Source organism: Grampus griseus (genome assembly GCF_964374135.1).
Source record: "Grampus griseus genome assembly, chromosome: 11".
Taxonomy (NCBI): Eukaryota; Metazoa; Chordata; class Mammalia; order Artiodactyla; family Delphinidae; genus Grampus; species Grampus griseus.
In genome coordinates this window covers 66,807,037-66,829,068 of record NC_139005.1, presented here as the reverse complement: position 1 = coordinate 66,829,068, position 22,032 = coordinate 66,807,037, and the positions used below count along the sequence as shown (strand labels likewise).

Below are 22,032 nucleotides of genomic sequence, written 5' to 3'. Positions count from 1 at the left end.
GAAATTAAAAGCTTGACTTTCAAACCATATGTTGTTTGCAAAGCATCAAACTCTAACCAGAGTTCTCTTTTAAAGTTTCAGCATTTAATCGAAATCACAAAAGAACTTCATTAAGCACTTGATACTGGAGTTCCCTGCAGAGCAGAGGCACAGCAGTAATTACTCTGCCTCCTATGTAAAAGAAAAAAAAGTCATTTAAAAATAAATGTTTCCGAGGACTTCCCTGGTGGTGCAGTGGTTAAGACTCCACCTGCCGATGCAGGAGACACGGGTTTGAGCCCTGGTCTGGGAAGATCCCACATGCCGAGGAGCAACTAAGCCCGTGTGCCGCAGCTACTAAGCCTGCGCTCTAGAGCCAGCAAGACACAACTACTGAGCCCGCGTGCCACAACTACTGAAGCCCGCGCGCCTAGAGCCCGTACTCCCCAACAAAGAGAAGCCACCGCAATGAGAAGCCCATGTACCACAACAAAGAGTAGCCACCGCTCGCCACAACTAGAGAAAGCCTGCGCACAGCAACGAAGACCCAACGCAGCCAAAAATTAAAAATATATTTCAAAAATAAAATAAATAAATGTTTCCATTTCCCTCAATTTTGTTCTTTATTTCAATTTCTTCCCAATTGAATTTTAAGTAAAATTAATAACTGAGAGAAAAAAGTGGTAAAAACTAGAAAACTTGACAGCTTTCTCAGGGTCAGTATCCTAAACCGTAATTCCTTGCTTAAGAGTGTCCAAAAGGATGGAGGAGCTGGCTGTGGTCCATGATTTAGAAAATGGCTGAGGTCTGCAAACACTGGCAAAGTTCCGCCTTTATACTTAAGTTAAAGCAAGGGTGAGTTTATTGCCAGAGAGGGAGGATGGGGAGATGGGAAGGAGGCAGTTTCTCAAGAGGTGCTGGTCCACCCAAACACACCAGCAGAAAACTGCTCAGTTCTCTTTAAGTACGTGGGATCCGAAAGTGCTTCCGTGACCTTCAGACGACATTGCATTTTGCAACCACTAAGGGAATACAGAAGAACACATATTAAGCCCTGAAGCAAAGGTCTTAATTGGCCTCAGGGCAAAACTTACAATAACCACTTTCTGTTTTGACTCTTCGGTTCTTATATACTACATCAGGGAAAGGTGAATATGACTCATGATTTAAGAATGTGAGTTCCCAGTGCACTGCAGAGAGGGTTGTTTTCCAAAGTCAGCTCAGGAAAAGTAATATTAACAAATAGCAGAGGATTTCCTCTTGACAGAGTCGAGCATCTAGCTCTATGATCAGCTGTGTTATTTTTTTCAAACACATTTTAGAGGCAATTTATTGGATTACAGGGAATTTGGGCTGAAATCGAGGAGTAAAACTAAATAAATAATAAAGATGCATATTCTTTACAAGGCAGAATTGTCCTTCTAGCCCCTTGGAAATCATGAAAATAAGAAACCTGAGAAATAAAATCATCCATGACTGACACCCAGTTAGTAGGGAAAGGTCAGAGAGGACACTTCCACCTCCCGAAGATCAAAAAGTAACTTACTTTAAATTCTCTTTGAAGAGGAACACATTTGCTTTTTAAATGGGGAAAAGGGACCAAGCAAGGAGAGGACTCAGTAATCCAATGCTCAAGCACCAACAATCACTTACTTTGTAAATGGTGGGTAAGATCTGTTTCATTTTCAGCCTGTGAAAGACAAAGACGTCATAAATGGCTGAAACTGCCAGGACCGTCACTCCTTGTTCCTTCCACAGCATGCTGCATCCGGCGCACAGTCCTGTCCCCAGGAACCAGCCCCAGGTCCTGGCCGAGGCGCCCCTTGTAGAACAGTGTTTCATGTAGCAGAGCAAGGAGAGGAGGAAGAAGAGACTGGCCCCCACATCGGCCCGGCCCACGATTCCTGCCACCGCCTCCGTGTGGATGGGGTGAGAGGCAAACATCAAGCCAGCCATGAAGGTCCAGTATCCATCCCCAAGCAGGATCTTGGAGAAGCTCGTGAAGAGACCAGTGACCGCCGCATGCAGGAGCACGTTGACAAGATGGTAGCTCCAGGGATTCAGCCCTCCGATGGCATGGTTCAGGCGGAAGGAAAGAGTGCAGAGTGGCCGGTAGGACTTGTGGCTGCCGCTGTGGGTTAGCAGCGTCCCCCAAAAATCATTGTAGAAAATGTGGGTCCATGGGGTTTCTGGGAGAAGGTCCTGATTAGTCTTGATAGCACGGCTAAAAAATAAAATGTCGAAACAGAAATCTAATGTAAAATACAGAAAGAAAGAAGGAAATACACTGCTAAAACATACTGCTAAAACACTGCCTTCCTTTGTAGCCTTGTCATCACGTGGCTTTGTCATCACGTGGCTTTATGATGGGATTCCAGGTATACGTGATTAATGCAAACGAGCCTTGGAGCCGGCTTTCCAAGTAGATTGAATTCAGATCCTCCCCTTAATGGCTTACTAGATCCGCAATTAAGGTTGTACTTCTCTCCCTCAAAAGCTTTCCTCCTTGTTTGAATGCAAATACCTTTGAAGAATAAATGCAGAGTTAAAGGCTTAACTCTTAAGGTTCAATAAATCAGTTGCCAAACAATTGCCCCGTGTTGGCTAGAAAGTCTCGGGTGATACTGGTGCAGGGGATACGCTTATAGCAAGGACTAGCTGCCCCCCCAGCAGAAATAAATTTTAGGTAGAACATCTGTGCCCAGAGTAATGCTTCCCATACATGCAGATCACCTGGGGATCTCATTATCAGGCATGTAAAGGTTCTAATTCAGTAGGTCTGGGGAGGAGCCCGAGCTTCCACAAGCTTCTAACCCTTGTAATTGTTCATTTATCTACTGTCTAAAAAAGCAAAGAACACTGCTTTGCAGATACATGAGTGTTCTGGAGACCTAGTGCAAAGAACACCTTGGCCCTGTGAGCTGCTGCTATTATTATTCTACAAAGACTGTATTCTAATCTACAAAAAGCCCCTTATAAAATTCAGTTCGACCCACAACCTCTGAAATTAGGTGCATCTGGGGGCTGGAATGAAAACAGACATCAACATACATTAATAGTAGTTGGTTATCTACTCTGCCAAACACTATGCTAGTCCTTCTGTATATATTATCTACTTATGAAAACGAGCTGACTTTTCTAGATGCTCAATAAAAGGCAGAAAGTCTGTCAAAATCAGGTTTTAAAAAGTACTCAATGTTACAGACAGTTCTCCAGTGTCTATGTTCTCCATTTTCCCATACTTTAGTTTTTAGCTGGGTACATGTCTTCTGGACAAAAAATGATCATTTCCTATCTTCCCTTGCTGCTAAATATGGTCCTGTGACTAGTATTTGGCCACTGACTAATATTTGGTCAGTGGAATATAAGCAGAGTGCTATGCACTACTAGAAAAAAGTATCCTTAAAAGGAAAAAGCTTAGTATCCTTCCCTCTCCTACCCCTACCCCCTTCCTGCTGGAGCACAGATGTAATAGCTGGAGTTCCAGCAGCCATCGTGACTCACAAGGTGTCCTTAGGAATAGAAGTCATGCCAACAGAGCAATAAGACTGAAGGAAACTGAGTCCCTGTCATGGTAGGCCATACCAGCCCTTGGCAAACTACCTGAGTATGAGAAAGAAATTGCTATCTTGTTTAAGCTGCAATAGTTTGGGTGTTAGCACAGCTGAATCTACTCATCAGTGAAATCCTTTGTTAACAGAAGACCTACTATATCACAGTGGTTTGATTTTCCATTTTGATTTTGATTTTTACAAGGCTCCGTGTATTGACTGTGTATAAATGAATTTCCATATAAATTGGCTTTTAAAATATTAGAAACAGATGTTAGTCTGGATCCATTAAACTAAAACACCCTGTTATGACATTCATCAAGAGTCTACCCCAGAAGTAATTGCTTAAGACTTGATGGGTTATAATTAAAATTTTAAAGAAATATGAAAAACTGCCAAACTGCCAGTGTTGTTAGAGCTGATTTCAAGCCATTGAGAATGAAAAGCCAACTGGCCTCCACTGAACATTAACTTAGATATTGATGTGCATTTCTCTAACATCAATGCAGAAACGTTCATACTATCAAAGTCAGGGCAGCAGAAAGTTCAACAGCAAAGCACTGTGGGATAAGGCTTGGCTAATTTAGCGAGAAAAGCTGAAAAGCACATTTTGTTTAGGACAATACTTCACCCTTTCAGTGGCAGATCCTTATAGAATGGAGACGCATGTTCCCTAAACCAGGTTTTCTACATGCTATTAGTTCAGCTCCATAACTAACTCTGTAAAGACTTTTTGAGGGAAAGGAAAAAAAAAAAAGAAGCACATGTTTAAAAATCTGTTCAAAGCTGCCAGAATTTCTTATATCCGTAGCAATAAATCTAGTAATCTGCAGCAACAACAAGATATACCATGCGTTTAACTCTCGTAAAACAAGAATTTCAAAACAAAGAACAAAACTAACAAATCTCATAATTTCATTGTGAGAAAAACCTTTGATGCGGCACAGCCCTAAATTTACACTGTAGAAAAGAATTAAAGGCAAACAGTGTCAATAAAATAATAGAAGAGCAAAGGAACATCCCACCCATGTTCAAAATACACTGCACTAAGGGAGACTTCGGTCTGATAAAATTCTCTGATGGGCATTATCTTATTATTAGCCAGGTTTTTATTTACTCAATAAATGTTACAGCAAAAGAACAAGAAATAAGACGAAATTGCACTGGGCTTTAGTACATAAGTCATGTCACACATGCAAGTCAGTGATAAGGGATGCATTACGCATCCTTCACATCATATTAAGAAAGATACACACCAAAAGGGATTTAATGGAATCTGAATAATCTGCCAGCAAAATGAGAAGTAAAGGTAGTCGCTCAACACTCAACATAATAGATACTCCTCTATTTGCGTTTTCTTATGCAAGTCCAAAACTGAAAGAGGGGAACCTGTTACTTCTCAATGAAAAGGCTTAACTCGAAACAAAATGTCATGCTGATATAATTTCTAATGTTACTTCTGTGAGTGGGTATTGAAAATTCAGAAAGACACTAAGGAATTGGGAAATTTTCCACTCCAGGAAAGGTGAAGAACATTGAAGCAGCAGGTGTGGAAAAGAAACAATTGTAGGCAGAATTCTCCAGGGAACACAGGCCCAAGAGACTGTCTTTTGAAGCAAAAAGATCCAGTCTCTCAAGCTTTCAAGGAGGTCTTAATCTGTTTTCAGTTCTGTTCATTTGTGGCTTTTTGCTGCATTATGATTTTTCCTTTAAAAAATGTTGACAAAGGCCAACGCTATTGTAAAACGTAAAATGGATGAATGATATGACGCTGCCATCCCAACTGTCCTTGTGTGGGTTTCTCTCAGTACTGTTTTTCCTGTCCGTTGACCTTTTCAGTCATGAGCACCCACAAAAATGATGGCCATCAGTCCTTCAGAGGAGGAACGATGCTTAGATTCTCCAAACATCAAATGGCACGCTCTTCCCAAGTACTTTCAAATTGTTCTACTAAAAAGTAAGTAAAGGCCAAACTCTATATTTAAAAAAATTTTTTTTTTCTTTTAGGTGATGGGTTGAAATTTGTTCCACAGGAGAAAGAAGAAAGAGCATGGCCTTTGTTAACCTGCCCTGCTTCAGTGCTACCCAAGCACGCCAATCTATGCCCAGAAAGGGCAGTGAAATGCAGTGGTTAAGAAAACTGAGTCTGGAGCCAACTGGACCGGAGTTACTCCATCTCTCTGTACCTCAGTTTTTTCACCTGCAAAATAAGGGTAATAACTGTACTTGCCTTATAGGACCATTTTGAGGAGGAAACGAGTTAGTAAGCAAAAAGCACATTGTTATATGTAATATATGTAACACATGATAGCTGCCGTCATTATTAGTATTACCACCATTAACACCAAACAACTAGTGCTAGCCATCAATGCAAAATCAGTACTCTTTCTTCATATATATATAGCCTTCAAAAATCTATGTACCACGGTCCTATTTCACTTAAAATTCCTTTAAGCTTTTATGACACTCTCAGCACAAAATAATAAACATTTATGAAGTCGTACCTGGGGTCTTTTAACACATTACTCTTCCCATTCCCCTCCTATCTTTTTTGACTTCTTTCCAACTCTCCTTGGCTAGCATCTCTTTCAGATTTTTCTCCCAAATGTGGATGTTTCTCTCGGTTCTGTCTCCTGACCTCCCCTCTCTCTACACTTTCCACCTCTGTGGTCATCATCTTTGACACCTGCAACTCAAGAGATGCTTTCTCCATCGACGCTTCCAGCCTGAGTATTGCTCACAAGCCTACACTTGTACTGCCCCAGGTGACAGCCATACCTGAATGATGCAATCCCGGTTCCTCTACTAACACCAGAGTCTTACCTTTGGCCAGTTAACCTCTCTAAAGCACAGCTCCTTTACCTACAGTTGGTAGATAAGAACGCTTCTCACAGATTGTTGTGTTGAAGATCAAATGAGGCAATGTTAACTTAAAATGTTTGAAAAATTACTTAGCCTGGTGTCATGGACTGGTTTTTCCAGACCCCTTCTTCTTAGTTAACAGTGTCCTGTTCTTCCTTCTGAGAACAGGCCACATCCACCCTCAGTCCATGTGCATAGAGTGACGCTGTCATCCCCACCTCCTGATGAAAGGTTATCATTTGATTTGGCCAGTTAGCGTACTATATCCCCCCATCCTCATTTCTGGCCACAAGAACTGACTTAGCAGCCAGCCAGGTCAGTTGGAGTCAAAACAGCTCCAACAATCTACTGGGAAAGGACATCTTATTTTAAGAATGAGATGAAATCCTAGGGCTACTACAGGATTCCCTGAAGACAGAGCCTAAGAATGAAGCCAACACAAAAAACCCAGATCAAGGAGACAGAGGCAATTCTTAGTGCAGCTGGATCCCGTCGTGCCTGAAGCTAACACCGCTAAATAAGCCAATAACTAAATAAGCCAATAAGCCAATACACTAGTTTGAACTGTTATTCTGAGATGTGCAACCAGAAGACTGCTAAATAAAACAGCACTCTGTAACTATCAAGCAATATTGTTAGTTGCCCTTTCAGTATCTTCAGCTGAATAAGACTGAATCCAAATAATTTTCCTTACACACCACCTCCTTTTTCATACAAGCCCCTCATGAAGCACCATCATTCTTCCACCACTGACACCGCGGTTGTGCATGAGGGGTCCTTCTCTCTTTGCTCCTACATCTACTTTTAAATTGGTTAAGGATATGTTGACGCCAGTCAGGATCTCAGAGAAAAATCCAACTCGCAAGTTTCCCTTAAATTCACCTCTAACTTCTCTTTTCTCCTTCCCCGCCCCCATTCAGGCTTCCATCATTTCCTACCCCTATTGCTTAGCAGGCTTACTAAAAGCGCCTGTTTATTATTCTGTTTCTTTCATTAGGCTCAAAGTCCCCTCATGGAAAGAGTATATTTTCTTCAATGCCCAATACATATGAGGCACATAACAAATATTTGTAAAACTGAACTAGTCATCCCTGCCTGCTTTCATTCCCCTTTTGATCTATTATACATGCTGTGGATAGAGAAACTTCCTGAAATATAACTCCTGAAGTATAACCCTAACACCATCACTCTGCTTCACAAGAATCCCTCATCACATCCTATTTCTTACCAAAATAAACACCCTTCCCAGCCCAGCATTCACAGCCAACCCCATTATGACTTCTAGGCCAATCTCCCATTACTCCTCTATATGCATCCTAATGTCAACCGAACTTCCCAGCTTCTAGGCCTTCGCTCAGATCATTTTTTTCCTTCCTCTGCCTGGATTGCTGTTCTTTGACCAGTTTACATCTGTCCAGATACACTTCAACTGCCAATGCTCGTTTGTGATGCCCCAGTCTCCCCTAAAATCTCTCCTAGTTATTGTTGCAAATAGGCTCGATTTTAACATTGCGCATTGACACATTCCCATTAATAACACTGACTTCGGGCTTCCCTGGTGGCGCAGTGGTTGAGAGTCCGCCTGCCGGGGCAGGGGACATGGGTTCGTGCCCCAGTCCGTGAGGATCCCACATGCCGTGGAGCGGCTGGGCCCGTGAGCCATGGCCGCTGAGCCTGTGCGTCCAGAGCCTGTGCTCCGCAACGGGAGAGGCCACAACAGTGACAGGCCCGCGTAACGCAAAAAGAAAAAAAAAAAGAAAAAATACCATCGACTTCTTACTACCATCATCAGGGATCTTACATGGGATGAGAGGTGGAAGACATTTCAGAAGGAGTAGGAGGAAATATATGCATTGAAATCAGGGCATTTTAACAGTCCCTCTTCTCTACCCTATTGAAAATCACAACTCAACAAAATGGATTGATTCTGTCTTAAGAAAATTATTCACTCACTCATTTATTCATTCATTCCGTGATGGGCTAGACACTATAAAGGGCACTGCAGATAGAATGGTGAGTAAAACAGATCCACTGACTTCGAGAAACAGCCTAGTAGAAGAGGCAAAGATGTGTAGAGGCAATTTCACTGCAGTATAATAAATACCTCTCTAACACGAAATCCTGATTGCCTTGGGAGAACAGAACAGACTTCCGACAGTCGACGGGTCAAGAGCTTCCTGGAGGAAAGCATGTCTACATACACGGAAGGGGTTAAGCAAAAGAGTAACGGAGTTAGGATGTTGCCAGACTGATGGGCAATATTTTCAAGGACCATGAGGCAGGAGAGAAGAAGGTGGTGAGCTTGGGACCTGAAAAAAATGCAATAGATTGGTTTGGCTGGAGTGAAGTTTGAGGGATGGAGTGGCAGGAATCACTGGCATTACTCTGTCTTGGACTATTGTCCTTCATGGGATGGAGAGCAATGTGGCTACACATCAAGCTCTGCAATGGTCTTCAGGTCCGATTCAGCTTGTTAGGACTTGCTTTATCTCCGCAATGCACTGTTAACTCCTAAGACACAGAACAGTATCTTATTTATCTTTTGGAGCCTTGCACATAGTAGGCATTCAATATATATTTGAAGAACTGAATTCTAACTAGAAATGATTGGTATTGATAAGCTGCACTCACCTTTTAGAAAAATTCTACATTGTTTTAAGTATATAGGGAATTATCACTTGCATCTAAAAGTAGTTCACTCACTCTGGGCACTAAACTCTGTTCACTCAATGATAATTAACTGAGAAAAACCATCAGGTTAATTGGCTTACCCAAATGTCTTTGGCACACATTTCCCACTTAACCTATAATCCCTCCATTAGAGTCTCTCTTTAGGGATAAGCCATTATATTTAGAAAGCTCCAGTAAATATGCAAATACTTAGCTACCAGGGTAGGGAAATGAGAGATATATTGTAACATCTTACAGCCTGTCTTAGTCTGGCAAGAAGCAATGCATTTCGGATTCACAGGGGAATGTCAGGTAGGGCAAATAAACTTCGGTGTTCGCTTTCTTGGTCCCTGCAGAAATGGAAGGCACTATACTTTAGGCATGAAATTATCATTACACATGTAACACATTCCTAAACTTATTTCCATCTTGATCTCCTCCTACTAAATTGTAAACCCTTCAACGGCAGAGATGATGACTTCCTAAGCAACTGGCACTTTTTAAAAAATGTGATTGTCACTGTCTAGATGTTTAATGAAAAGAGGCCAAAGGAGTAATAAAGAGCCTGCTGTCAGACTTCCAAGGAACAGGGCCCCCGAGTAACTGCTCGCTTTGTGAGAAGGTAAGTCTGAGAATGCTCAGCCTTGTAACTAAAGGAATATTCTTAGTGGACTCCTCTTCCATCCCTTTAGGAGCTTTCCTGTAAGCAATAAAGGAACTTTATGAGCTACATCTGACACAGCAACCGCTCCAGTTCCCCCCACCCCCAAACAAAGAAAACTAAGCTTTCTGATTAAATATGGCCCCAGCTGCAGCTGAACTAAGCTGAACTAAGCTGCTGGAGATTCGGACTCACTCTCTAGAGCTTCCCAAGTCTAGAGTTTGCCCAGACACTCTTCTTGTCTTAGTGGGAGAAAATGAAAAGGATGAACCTTGGCTAAAGAAGTGTCTTTAGTTCCTCAATTAAATCAATGCTGCCATTTTCAGAGTTTCTACAGGAAATGGTCAAGAAAAAACTTTAAGTAACCCTGAGAACAAATTAATAATCCATTTAAAAGAAAGCTGATGATTTAAAATTAAAACTTCTGGGAATTCCCTGGCCATCCAGTGGTTAGGACTCCACACTTCTGCTGCAGGGGGCATGGGTTCGGTACCCAGTGGGGGAATTAAGATCCCACATGCCACACGGTGTGGCCAAAAAAAATGAAAAAAATTAAAAATTATTTTAAAAAAATTATACAATTAAAACTTCTGTTACTAAAAATGTTTTTTTAAGTATTAATATGAAAAGCATTTGACAAGATTAAAGCAAAAACTAACAGCATGAGATAATCACAAAAACCATACTCCAAGCATTTAATTTCACTGATTAAAATAATCCTCTACCTTAATATTAGCTTCTTAACAACTTGAAATATCTTTCACTGCCTTGCAATCTGCATGATGAAAAACAATATTAATGTTTTCCACACAAGTATTTGTTCACTATATCCACATCATGCCACCCTAACATCAAATATTATACTTACAATTCATCTCCTTCAAGCTGTACTAAATTGAATCAGTCTCAACTTAAAAGCTTAATGAAAATATCTTTATTCCTAGTTTTCCAGACTTGAAATTAGTAACCACTGGAAGAGGTACTATGAAGCTTTTTCACTCCCCAAAGTTTTTCACTCCATAAACTCCAAGTTTATGAACCACTTTAGTACACTGCTGTATATAATTTATGAATTTCAATCAGTTTCACAGGTTTTCATGAATTCATAGTTCTATAAAAAGGTGATTAAAAAATTTTGGTTTTCTTACATTTCATACTAGGTTTCCCTTACAATGGGGTCTTGAGCACTAGTGATATGTTTTAAAGTATGACTGGTTCCTTATAATTCTATTTTTAAAATATTACAAATATCTGCTTTTTTTAAGATGAGAAATGAATATGAGGTTGTAGCTTTCAAATATGACTGGGCTCTATTGGACACCAGAGTCCAAGAACAAGAGCACAGGTGTAACCATGAGATTCTAAGAACACCTATTTTGTGCATGGTCTTGTTCTATGTGTTTTTACAGAATAAAAGATGATGTGCTTTGTGCTTAAGAACACAAATGCCTTCTAAATAGGTAGGCATGGCAAGCTGAGAATACACTTTTTCAATTAAAATACTTGCCTATGTATGTAAACATGCTGTACAAATTTCAGAACAGATATCCTGAAGTACATGGAAGTTTTCCCAACTACTCAAGTATTACCTTAAAAAACAAAAAAAAATCACATCCTTGAGGCGGTGTCATAGAATCTTCACTTAAGGTAAATAGGAAAAGTGCCTTCTGGCTATGAAACTGCTTGGAAACCCACTAAGAGTTCTCACTGCCAGACCATGGAAGGTAGGGGGAAATTTTTTAAACCAAGAAACTAACAGGCTTTAAGAAAACAGGCTCCACTGGGAGATGGGAAGATATTCACCCACATCATCCAGATGTTGGGCTTATCTGTAAGCCTAACTCCTGTCTTCTCTGAGTTAAGTCTTAACCAAATCACCTTTCTTTATTCACGCCTCTCCTTCAGCCAAACAGACTAGCCAAGAGGTTTCTTTAGCCAAATATTTGCAATGATCCTTTGTCTTTTCTACTTAAAATTTTCCACATGTTGCCAATGTATCCCTCACAGGTATCCATGATACAATACAACCTTGCATTTGTATCATGCTTTTATATTTCACCAAATGTGCTCATGTGCACGACTGTCTTGAATCCTTGTCACCGCCCCGTAAGCAGATGTAGACGTGACAAGTTAGGAGTCCTGCATGAGACAACTGCATCGGTACAGATCAGAGCCGCCCACCCTGGAATCCAAACTTCAGTTCCTTGTCTACTGCCCTCCCTATGTTACAGGCTGAATTGTGTCCCCTTAAAAGCCCTATGTTGAATCTCTAAGTGCCTCAGAACGTGACTGTATTTGGAAATTGGAGCTTTCAAGAGGTAATGAAGTTAAAATGAGGCCTTTAGGCTGGGCCCTAATGCAATCTAACTGGTGTCCTCATAAGAAGAGGAAATTTGGACACACAAAGAGACACAAGAGGCACACGTGCAAGGGAAAAAAAAACATGTGCGGACCAATGAGAAGGTGGCCATCTGCAAGCCAAGAAGAGGCCTCAGGGGAAACCAAACCTGCTTACACCTTGATCCGGGACTTTCACCCTCCAGAACTGTGAGAAAATAAATTTCTATTGTTTAAGCCACCCAGTCTGTGGTATTTTGTTATGGTTGTCCTAAGAAACAAATACACCCTACTATACCATAGCGACCATTGTACATAATTACATACACTCTCCTGTTTATCCTTCAGAGTTACAGAGAAACTAGATTTCACACAAAAGCTATATTTGTCCAATACTATGTCTGGTACTCTGATTTTTTTTTTTTTTTTTGCGGTACGCGGGCCTCTCACTGTTGTGGCCTCCCCCGCTGCGGAGCACAGGCTCCAGACACGCAGGCTCAGAGGCCATGGCTCACAGGCCCAGCCGCTCCGCGGCATGTGGGATCCTCCCGGACCGGGGCACGAACCCGTGTCCCCCGCATCGGCAGGTGGACCCTCAACCACTGCGCCACCAGGGAAGCCCTGGTACTCTGTTTTTGATGACAGGGGTTGAACTGCTTTGTGAGTATAAATAGGACTTTAAGAGGTATCTTATTCTTAGTTCTGCCAGGATTTGTCTACATGCTTTACCAGAGGGGAAAAAAAATCCTGATCATGCCAATGGGGCATTAACTCTAACTAAACACACGTAATAAAACACAAGTGCTACTTCATATTACACTGAGATCACAAAGCTTACAAAGCACACACACGTTATCTCATATTATCCTCACAATACTGCTATAAAATAGAAAACTACGCTGGATGGCTTAAGTTAGTTAAAGAAGAGCACATACTTAATAAGAGGCAGAGGGACTTCCCTGGTGGTGCAGTGGTTAAGAATCTACCTGACAATGCAGGGACATGGGTTCGATCCCTGGTCCGGGAAGATCCCACATGCTACGGAGCAACTAAGCCCATGCACCACAACTACTGAGCCTGCACTCTAGAGCCCGTGAGCCACAACTACTGAGCCCACGTGCCACAACTACTGAAGCCCACGTGCCTAGAGCCCGTGCTCTGCAACAAGAGAAGCCACCACAATGAGAAGTCCGTGCACCGCAACAAAGAGCAGCCCCTACTCGCCACAACTAAGGAAAGCCCACGCACAGCAACGAAGACCCAATGCAGCCAAAAATAAATAAATATAAATAAATTTATTAAAAAAAAAATAAAGGGGCAGAGAAAGACCTTGAACACTGTTCTCCAAACTACTCCATTTAACCTTCAAAGCAGCCCTGTTCCTCCACATGGACAATAAATCTCCCACGAGAAGTGTTTGTAAGATGATTTGAAAGTAAAATCCTAGTCTATTATTGCATTTTGTCTGGAATCCATATATCTGCCCTCAAGACTCAATAAAGCTATAAAAAATGTTTTTGTGCCATATTCTTTTAATTTCTGCATTTCAAAAAGAAAGTCTTCTTTTAACACTAAGGAGTCTTGGAAAACGTGAGTCAAAGGAAGGTGTTACTTGTCTCCCAGTGACGGGTGAAAAAGGCAGCTTTATGAAAGCCAAAAACGAACCTATAATTTCATATTACAAAATATAATAGAAAACATATTCTGTCAGAAATTTTGCTGCCTGCATCCCTTTTCAGCCATAAAAGTTATACACACACACATACATCTGAGAAAGATCAGACTTTAAACATACTGCAGCAACACACACACACAACATGGGAAGTTTCACCAGGGTTGCCTGTGATGACAGGATACACAGGCATCCCTACAATAAAATCAGCCTCACAGCTAAATCAGAGAGTCTTTTTGGACACAAGAATATACGAGCCCTGATGAAAAACAGATAGGCAAGGGGAAAAACACTCTAATTTAAAACTAACACAGATGAGCCTACACAAAGTACCCAAACATTTGGTCCACAAACCACCAGCAAGCCTCTAATTTGACATGGAAGACAAGAGATATTTCATCCCAGAAGGAGGAGAGAAAGATATTAACCCCACCATTAAAATTTATTGGCATTCCAAAATACAGTACTTTCTAATATAGATGTCATTCATTGACCAAACTAATGATCAAGAAATAAATCAAACTTCAGGAAGCCCCGACACTTTCTGCTGTGGCCCTTTAAATAAATCATTAACGGTAGGCATTCAAAATACTTACGCTGAATAATGAAACTGTTAGCTCTCTCAGAGCTTTTGTTATAAACAGACAAATTATGAAGCACCAACATGTCCCTTTAAGACTCTTAAGCGTGGTATTATATTTTACCCTTTTGATGGTACCCGAATCCTCAAACTTGGAAGAATTGGATATGAGAAGGGTCTGTTTTAGTCCTCTGTATTTAAGACTGCTAAATCCTCCACAAGATTAGACATCCCAAAACCTTCACTAAGCATAGTTTCTGTCACCCTGTCCATGGCCAATAAAAGAAAATTCTTTTCAACTCATAAGTATCCATGCTAATTAAATTCACAAGTAATGAAGCGAACAAGAAGAACCTAAGTGTAAGAATGGGAGACTATTTAATCAGAGGAATCTAAGCATAACGGATCTAATTTTTCACTCCAGTCTGTAAAAAAATAATCTACATCTTTTATCTGAAGCAACTCCTAAAATCAATGTTCAGTATAAAACGCACACACGCACACACTTTAGTCAGCCAAATCTCAATTCAAATTCTTCCTCTTGAATATACTAACTGTATGATTCAGTGTTCTCATCTATAAACTGCTGTTCCTGGTGAAGATAAAATAATAATTAAATAAGATAAGGAGGTTAACTCCTGACACATAGTAGTTGATTCGGAAATGACTGTTACCACAATGAATCACCTCCCTTGCCTTCCTGGACCCCATAGCATACACTCCACAACATAGCACTCCATCTAGCATTCAGTATCGCTTATCTTTTCTCTTAGCATATTCTTCAGGTCCTTTGTTCCTCCTTCCCCACCACAGCCACCTGAAATTGTGCCTGTATTCATCATAAGTTAAGCCCATTAGCCAAACTAAGAGCGCAAGAATGATGGTCACAGCGGTCTAACTCGTCTGGAAGAATGGATGACAGTAAGGTTAAGTGAGGGGACCAAAAAGCGTAACAGAAAGAAAAAGAGTCACGGGACATATGTCATAGTGCACAGCCTAATGAGGATATTCTGGGAAGCAGCCTCATAGGAAGGACAACAGTTATATATCATCAAAGAAGCTAGGCTTGGGTATTTCTTTTGGACAGAAAGATCACCAATTCTAATAAAACTATAATGTGATCCGCAAATTTTCTTTTTTTTAGCTTCCCAAGGCCTATTTTTTCTTGCACAAAGCAGGAAAAGGATTACTCCAGGCATTTCTAATCACTCACAAACACACACACACACACACACACACTCACACACATCATTGTTTTCAAAGATAGCAACTTCTAAAAAGCAGGACAATATATCTTAAACCATTTATATCTTTGCTAACAAAAAGTAAAAGTCAACATAGTATTTGAAAAAGTCTCCCTTATATTCTTCATATAAGCCAATCTTAGGCAGGTGGGCAGTAAATTGGCTGTAATTTGTGATGGCCTGGAAGACAATCTAGAAAAGTTTAAGATCAGAAATATAATCACCTTGTGAAAAAAAAGCAATGTCACACACTCTGTCATGGTCACTCCACTCAGAGCACATGGATTTTCACATTGAAAAACTAACATTAAAAGCTGCCTCGGGGAGGATAACAGAATAGGCAGCCCCAAATGCTATATCAGTCCTCCCTTCTAATGGTTTCTTTTTTGAGGGCATCCTGGAGAGAAGTTCAATCTTTCTAATGGGAATATAACTGTACTACAACCCTCCAAGGGCATTTACCACTTTAAAAAGGAACTCCAAACTCTGCTGTCTTTAAAAGGCAATAGGTCATTGGGAAAAGTCATTTTTCAAAGCTCCAGTGAACTGGCACTCTGCTTTTAGCCAGTCACAGAGATAAGGCATGTAGTCTCAGCAACAGAATCACCTTACTTTAATTTTTAATACCTGTGCATTTCAGGGCTCTCAGGAGGAATCAGTGACTTACTCATGGCATCATCAATGTCTTAGACTATCTGTATGCATGCATTTGACAAAGCAGAAAGGAAAATCATCCACCACCTATTAATTTTGGATGAACATTTGAAATAGGTTACAGGAGGACAACATAAAGGCATCTTCCTCTCCATCCCCCTCAAAAAAGGAGAAAAATAATAATCTCATCATTGTCACCTCTCAGAATTTAAGTGCAAATAAAGCTCCTAGAGGGGAAGGGTTGTGTTTTTTATTTCCCATTCTGAAAGCACACACAGGTATCAATTCAAACGGCAGTGAATTCATCTGGAATGTAAAAGACCATGGGGTTCACACGTATAAAGATCAACAGTTGTTTTAAAAATTAACTACACCGCATCTTAAACTTCTACATCAGTTTTAAACTGATCCAGGTGTTATCATCAGGGTAGAAACAGATGCAGTGTTAGCGCATTAAACTGTGAATCCAGCTCCAACACCGCTTAATGGGCTCCACATGCATGAAAATGATCATCATGGTAGGAAGTACACTCCACCAAAAGCCTAACTTTCAAACCAAACCAGAGTTTCATTATCTACATTATGCTCACACACAGCTACTCTGGGACTAACACTGTTTTTACATTGATTACAGTGCATTAGTAGTTTTGAGGGTGGAAATGATATTAGGAGAGTGATGCAATAACAGAGGAAACAAAGCCATGGTTGTCAAGTGTGTGGACATCGTGACATCCGTGCTGCCACCACAATAAAGTCAATACTGGTTGCACCAGCCTGTCTTAGCTTGTGATTCTCTCTAGATCCCCAAAGTGGCTGAAGGAGGTGAGACGAATGATGAGGAAGTTTACGTAAGAACCAACATGACTTAACATATGTATAGAGCTTTCTAGTTTTCAATGTATTTTTATATGCATCACGTGATGTCACAAATGCTTTTCCCATCTTTTTAGTGAAGAAACTAAAGACTCTCATCCAAGATCACACAGTGAGGAAGGGGCAGAATTAGGGAAAAAAATCAGATCTTTGGACTAGTGTTCAAGTGTTACTTCTGCAACTCCAATGTCTCCAGTCATGAAGTTTCTGCACGGGGGAGGCCCTTGCCCCCATTTCACTTACAGTTAAACACACACACAAAACCAATCAAACTTGTTTTAAAAACTTGTGTTATACTTGAAGAATAATAATGTACAATAAAGCAGCAAACTGCGTTTTAGTCAATTCCCTTCGGCCAACACCATTTATTTTGCAACTCACGGCACTGACAAAAAGGTCTAAATGATGCTGAATTAGTGTAACATACTAGAAAGCTGTCTGGAATAGAAAGGATTTCACCATGGAGCGTCCTGTATATATTGACTTTTCTCTTGACCAAAAAGCCTTATAGTCTTTAAATACCAACTTCGAAAACAGACTATTAAAATCATGCCAAACTATTCTTTATAGTTTTTCCACTTCTAGAGTTCAACTTTGATGAAAATTAATTGAATTTTTAAACTCTACTGAGAAGTCACTATTGTACATTTCTTGAATCAGGTCATTTAATTTTTAAATCCCTCCTATTTCCTGAGCTTCAGCCTTAGTACTTACTTTGCACCAAGCAGCCCTCTGTAGATGGTTTACCCCAAGGAAAGCCAGCTTCCCAGTGTAACTCACATGAAGAATAAAAGCTGCTTCTGTGACAAGCAGACAGCGTCTAAATCACATCTCAAGGGGGGACTTCAAGCATAGGTATTAGAGTTTTTGTGAAAAGATCCTTCTGAAAACTGACTTCTATTTTTATTTTTAATCTAACAGGGTCTTATTTGTTGTCCCTTTTGACTAATGTATATATCGCACACATTAGAAACTAAGTAACCAGAGGAGGAAAAGGAAAAAGAAAAAAAGGAAAAGGTGGCAGAGTAGAAGAAAATTTTGAGTAGATTTGCGAGAGGGAACACCAGCCACACAAAATCTCAAGCATTCCCGTCTCAACAATGATGGAGGAAGGTAGTCAAGTCAAACGGTTTTGTTTCTTCTGTCCTCTGGCTTGTACTTATCAGTGCAAGAACTGAAGCTAGATAACCTTAATTATAGGCAAAAAAGGTGATATCGGTGTCTGTATTATGTTCCTATTGTTATCGTAATGTAATGTGATTATGAGTTTCCTATTGTTACTACATACTTAGGGGCAAAAAAAAAATCACAAATTTATCATCTTCCAGTTCCAGAGGACTTAAGTCCAAAAGGGGTTGCCCTGGACTGAAACCAACGTCAGGACTGTGCTCCTTCTAGAGGGTCTAGAAGAGAATCCAGTTTCTTTTCCAGCTGACAGAAGCCATGCCTGGACTCACACGGGCTCTTTCTCCATCCTCAAAGCCAGCAATTAATTCCATCACACAACCTTTGTTTCCATCCTCTCTTCTCTGACTCTGACTCTCCTGCCTCCCTCTTTCCAATACAAGAACCCTCATGACTGCACCAGGCCCACCCAGATAACACAAGATAATCTCCCATTTTAAAACCCTTACAGTCTCTTTTGCCATGTAAGGCAGCATATTTACAGGTTCTGAGGATGAGGAAGTGGCTATATTGGGGAGACCTTTATTCTGCCTACCACGGTGCCCCACTTAGCTAGGCTTAACCCAGCATATTAACAAGGTGATGAAAATTATTTCCTGACTAAAGTGCACACGGTACTCCATCTCCATAGGCACACAGGAGCAAAAGTCAACAGTCTATATGTGCATACAAACTGACAAAAATTACCATCATTTTGTATTTTCTATACTAACCAAAGGAAAACATGATACAAATGGCTGGAGCAACACTCTGATAAGACAAAGTAAAGTGGAAAATAGGGTGATAGGTTAGAACAAAGAAAATCCCAAAGCTTTTCCTGATTTGAAGGAGAGGAACAATTTTTATAGCAAAGCTCCACACAGCTTTCATCACTCAAAACTCCCTCTAAAATCCCTCCTGGGCCTCAAATACAATCTGGAGAACTAGACTTTGTAATTAAGGTAAGTGGTCAGTTCATGGCTGTGGATTTCACATATGTTATGTTATACCCAGGGATGATATTCAAAATATTATCAACTACTAGAGAATGGGCAGTACTGCAACAGGGTTCTATAGGGTCTCTGCTATGTTCAGCATTAAACTTTAAGTAGTTGGTCCTTGGGGAGGTCCAGGTGATCTCGGGTGAGGGCACAAGATGGTCAAGGAAGAGAAGAGCCTCAGGGGGGCAGGAGGCAATAGCTATCTATCAACTGCAACTGTCAAACCAGTGAGAACTGGCTAAATATTAGCGTCTCAACAGAAGTGATTTAGTTGGCCAATGATTGCCACAATGAGTATGCATCCCATTCCTAATGAGGGAAATAAAGTCAGATGGAAAAGAATGCCTAATTAAAAAAAAAAAAAGAATGTGTTGATACTATTTTAAGCAGGGGGATGATTAGATTAACAGAGTGCAGTATTCAAACAGATCCTGACAGAATGGATGACCAACTGAAATAAACAAAGTGAAGTTTAATAGGGATAAGGATTAGATCCTAAGACCTAAAGTTGGGCTCAAAGCCAGGAGCTACAGGATGGGAAGATGTGAGTCAGCTACATATGCATGGAAAAATAGTTGGAGATTTTAGAAAGAAGGAAAACTCAATGAGTCAGTGTAAGGTGGCCACCAAAGAAAAAAGAAATCAAATGCAAATTCAGATTTCAGTAAAAACAAATACAATACATAATCAAAAGCTACAGTACCTACAAGAAGGATAAAATAAACTCGAAACATCTCAGTATTATTATATATTACAGGGAGATATTATCACTATTACTACTGACTGTTGCTATTACACATACTAACAATAAAAATAAGAACGATCAAGTAAAAATCACTAAACTGTATACTTTAATGGGTGAGTCATATGGTACGTGAACTATATCTCAATAAAATGCTTTTTAAAAGAAAAAATGAAAAAAAATTAGTGATGAGAGATACTTACTAATTAGTTTTTGTGACAGACTTTATAACAGAAGAATTCAAATTCACCATCTACTTTATAGGATGCTGTAAGACTTAAATTAATATCCTCATCTTCAGAATGATTAAGTCAATTACCCAAGGTTACCTAACTTTAGGGAACCGTTTGGGAAGAGACCTTAAAACCAGAAAACATTCAAAGACGCAAACAAAATGACATGTGGATCCTGGAACAATGTCACTTTGGGAACTTTAGAAAAGACTTATTTATCCAACTTAGAAGAGAGAGAATAAATTTCTTCAAATTATCATCACACCAAAGAAGAATTTAGACTTGATCTATACTTACCATGAAGACAGACAGAGATCATGGAATTACAAACAGCTTGATGTTGAGCTACATGGAAGAACTTGAAGGTTTAGATATATCTCTAGTGATAGAACACTCCACCTTAGGGGTTAGTGAGTTCTCCATCAACAGAAGTCCAAAAACAGAGGTGAGATGGTCATGATAGAATAATATTAGATGAGGGCTAATATTAGAATAGTAATATTGTTCTTAGCAATGATATCCATGGACTATCTGATATGCTAATCATATTTTTAATAAAAACCCTTAAAATAAACATTAAAATCAAATGTTTAGGTCAATACCTCCTAAAATCAGAAGCACACATACCCCACTTAAACACACTGCTGTAAGTTCTCAGTTACACAAGTGCATACATTTTTCTACTTAGAGATTTTTTCCCCCTATCTCTAAGCCTTGAAAATCCCCTTTAAGAGACCTGGTGGGTAATTATCATATTTTGGTGTAGTTGTGGTATTGTTGCTGTGTTTGTTTGCTTTGTTTAAGAGCGGACAATGGAAAAACATTTCCCAGGCTTCCTACTTACTTGGCTGTATCTGCCTCACATTTTGGAAACCAATTATTCATATAATGGACAACAGCCTTAAGTGTCAAGACAGAGCTCTGGTCACCATTAACTTTTCTTAAAGTTGAGCTCAAAAGTCTTGAATACATTATTGAATTTATCAATATTCCAATTAGCTAACAGATTAACAGCCGTATATTTGGCATATTTGTTTGGGATTTTCGCTTTCCTTACAGACTTATTTGGCAATATCCCATACATTTAGTGAGAGTGAAACAGCTCAATGAATAAAGAAGCATTTTGAGAAAAAGAAATGTGTCTAACTGCTTTCCTTCCACAACTACCTTGAGAGACTCTCAACAAAGAGCAGAGACTTCTCAGAGCCCAAACTACCTACATTTTAAAACACAGAAGCTTTTAGCAGACTTACGTTTAGTTGACACTGCTTTGTAGCCTCACTAGCAATTTTGAAACTATCTGCCATAAACTGAAAAAAAGGCTCTTCACACACGATCAGGGTTTGAATGGGGATTGTCACCCAGCTTTAGCACCTACTTTAGTTGACAAATGTTTGTCCAGCTGGTTTTCCTGATTTATTATGCTGTGGTGGAACAAAACATTTTCCACCTTGCTACCTTAAAAGATAAACAACTTGGTCATTAAAAAACACTTTAGAAAATATGGCAGCATTATATGTTCTACTCCATAAAGTTTATTGACATTTTGGAAAAGAAGGCAAAAAGGGAAGAGGAAAACCTCCACTAAGAGAAAGCAGCCAGGTCTAACTACAATTAGACGGAATTTTGTGCTAGACTGAAGCCATCTTGGACAGTCTTTGGATGGCATTAAATCTCTTGGACAGCACCTTCCTTGACCATGACCCAAACTTTATATTCAATTTCCACTGGGGGTGGAAACAGCAGGGAACTGGGACTGCAAATCTGGAACTAAAACATTTGCTTCCTAAGACAGACCTTTTACATCTC

The 22,032-nt window shown here is 40.0% G+C and overlaps 1 protein-coding gene across 1 annotated transcript in view; it reads right to left on the bottom strand.

Moving 5' to 3' along the window:
* The window catches only part of TMTC2 (transmembrane O-mannosyltransferase targeting cadherins 2), a 390,337-nt gene that overhangs the window by 232,543 nt on the left and 135,762 nt on the right, over positions 1–22,032 (bottom strand). The window contains exon 2 of the mRNA XM_082665557.1: positions 1,633–2,203. Coding sequence (XP_082521683.1) covers positions 1,633–2,203 — 571 coding nt within the window. The remainder of the gene's footprint in view (positions 1–1,632; positions 2,204–22,032) is intronic.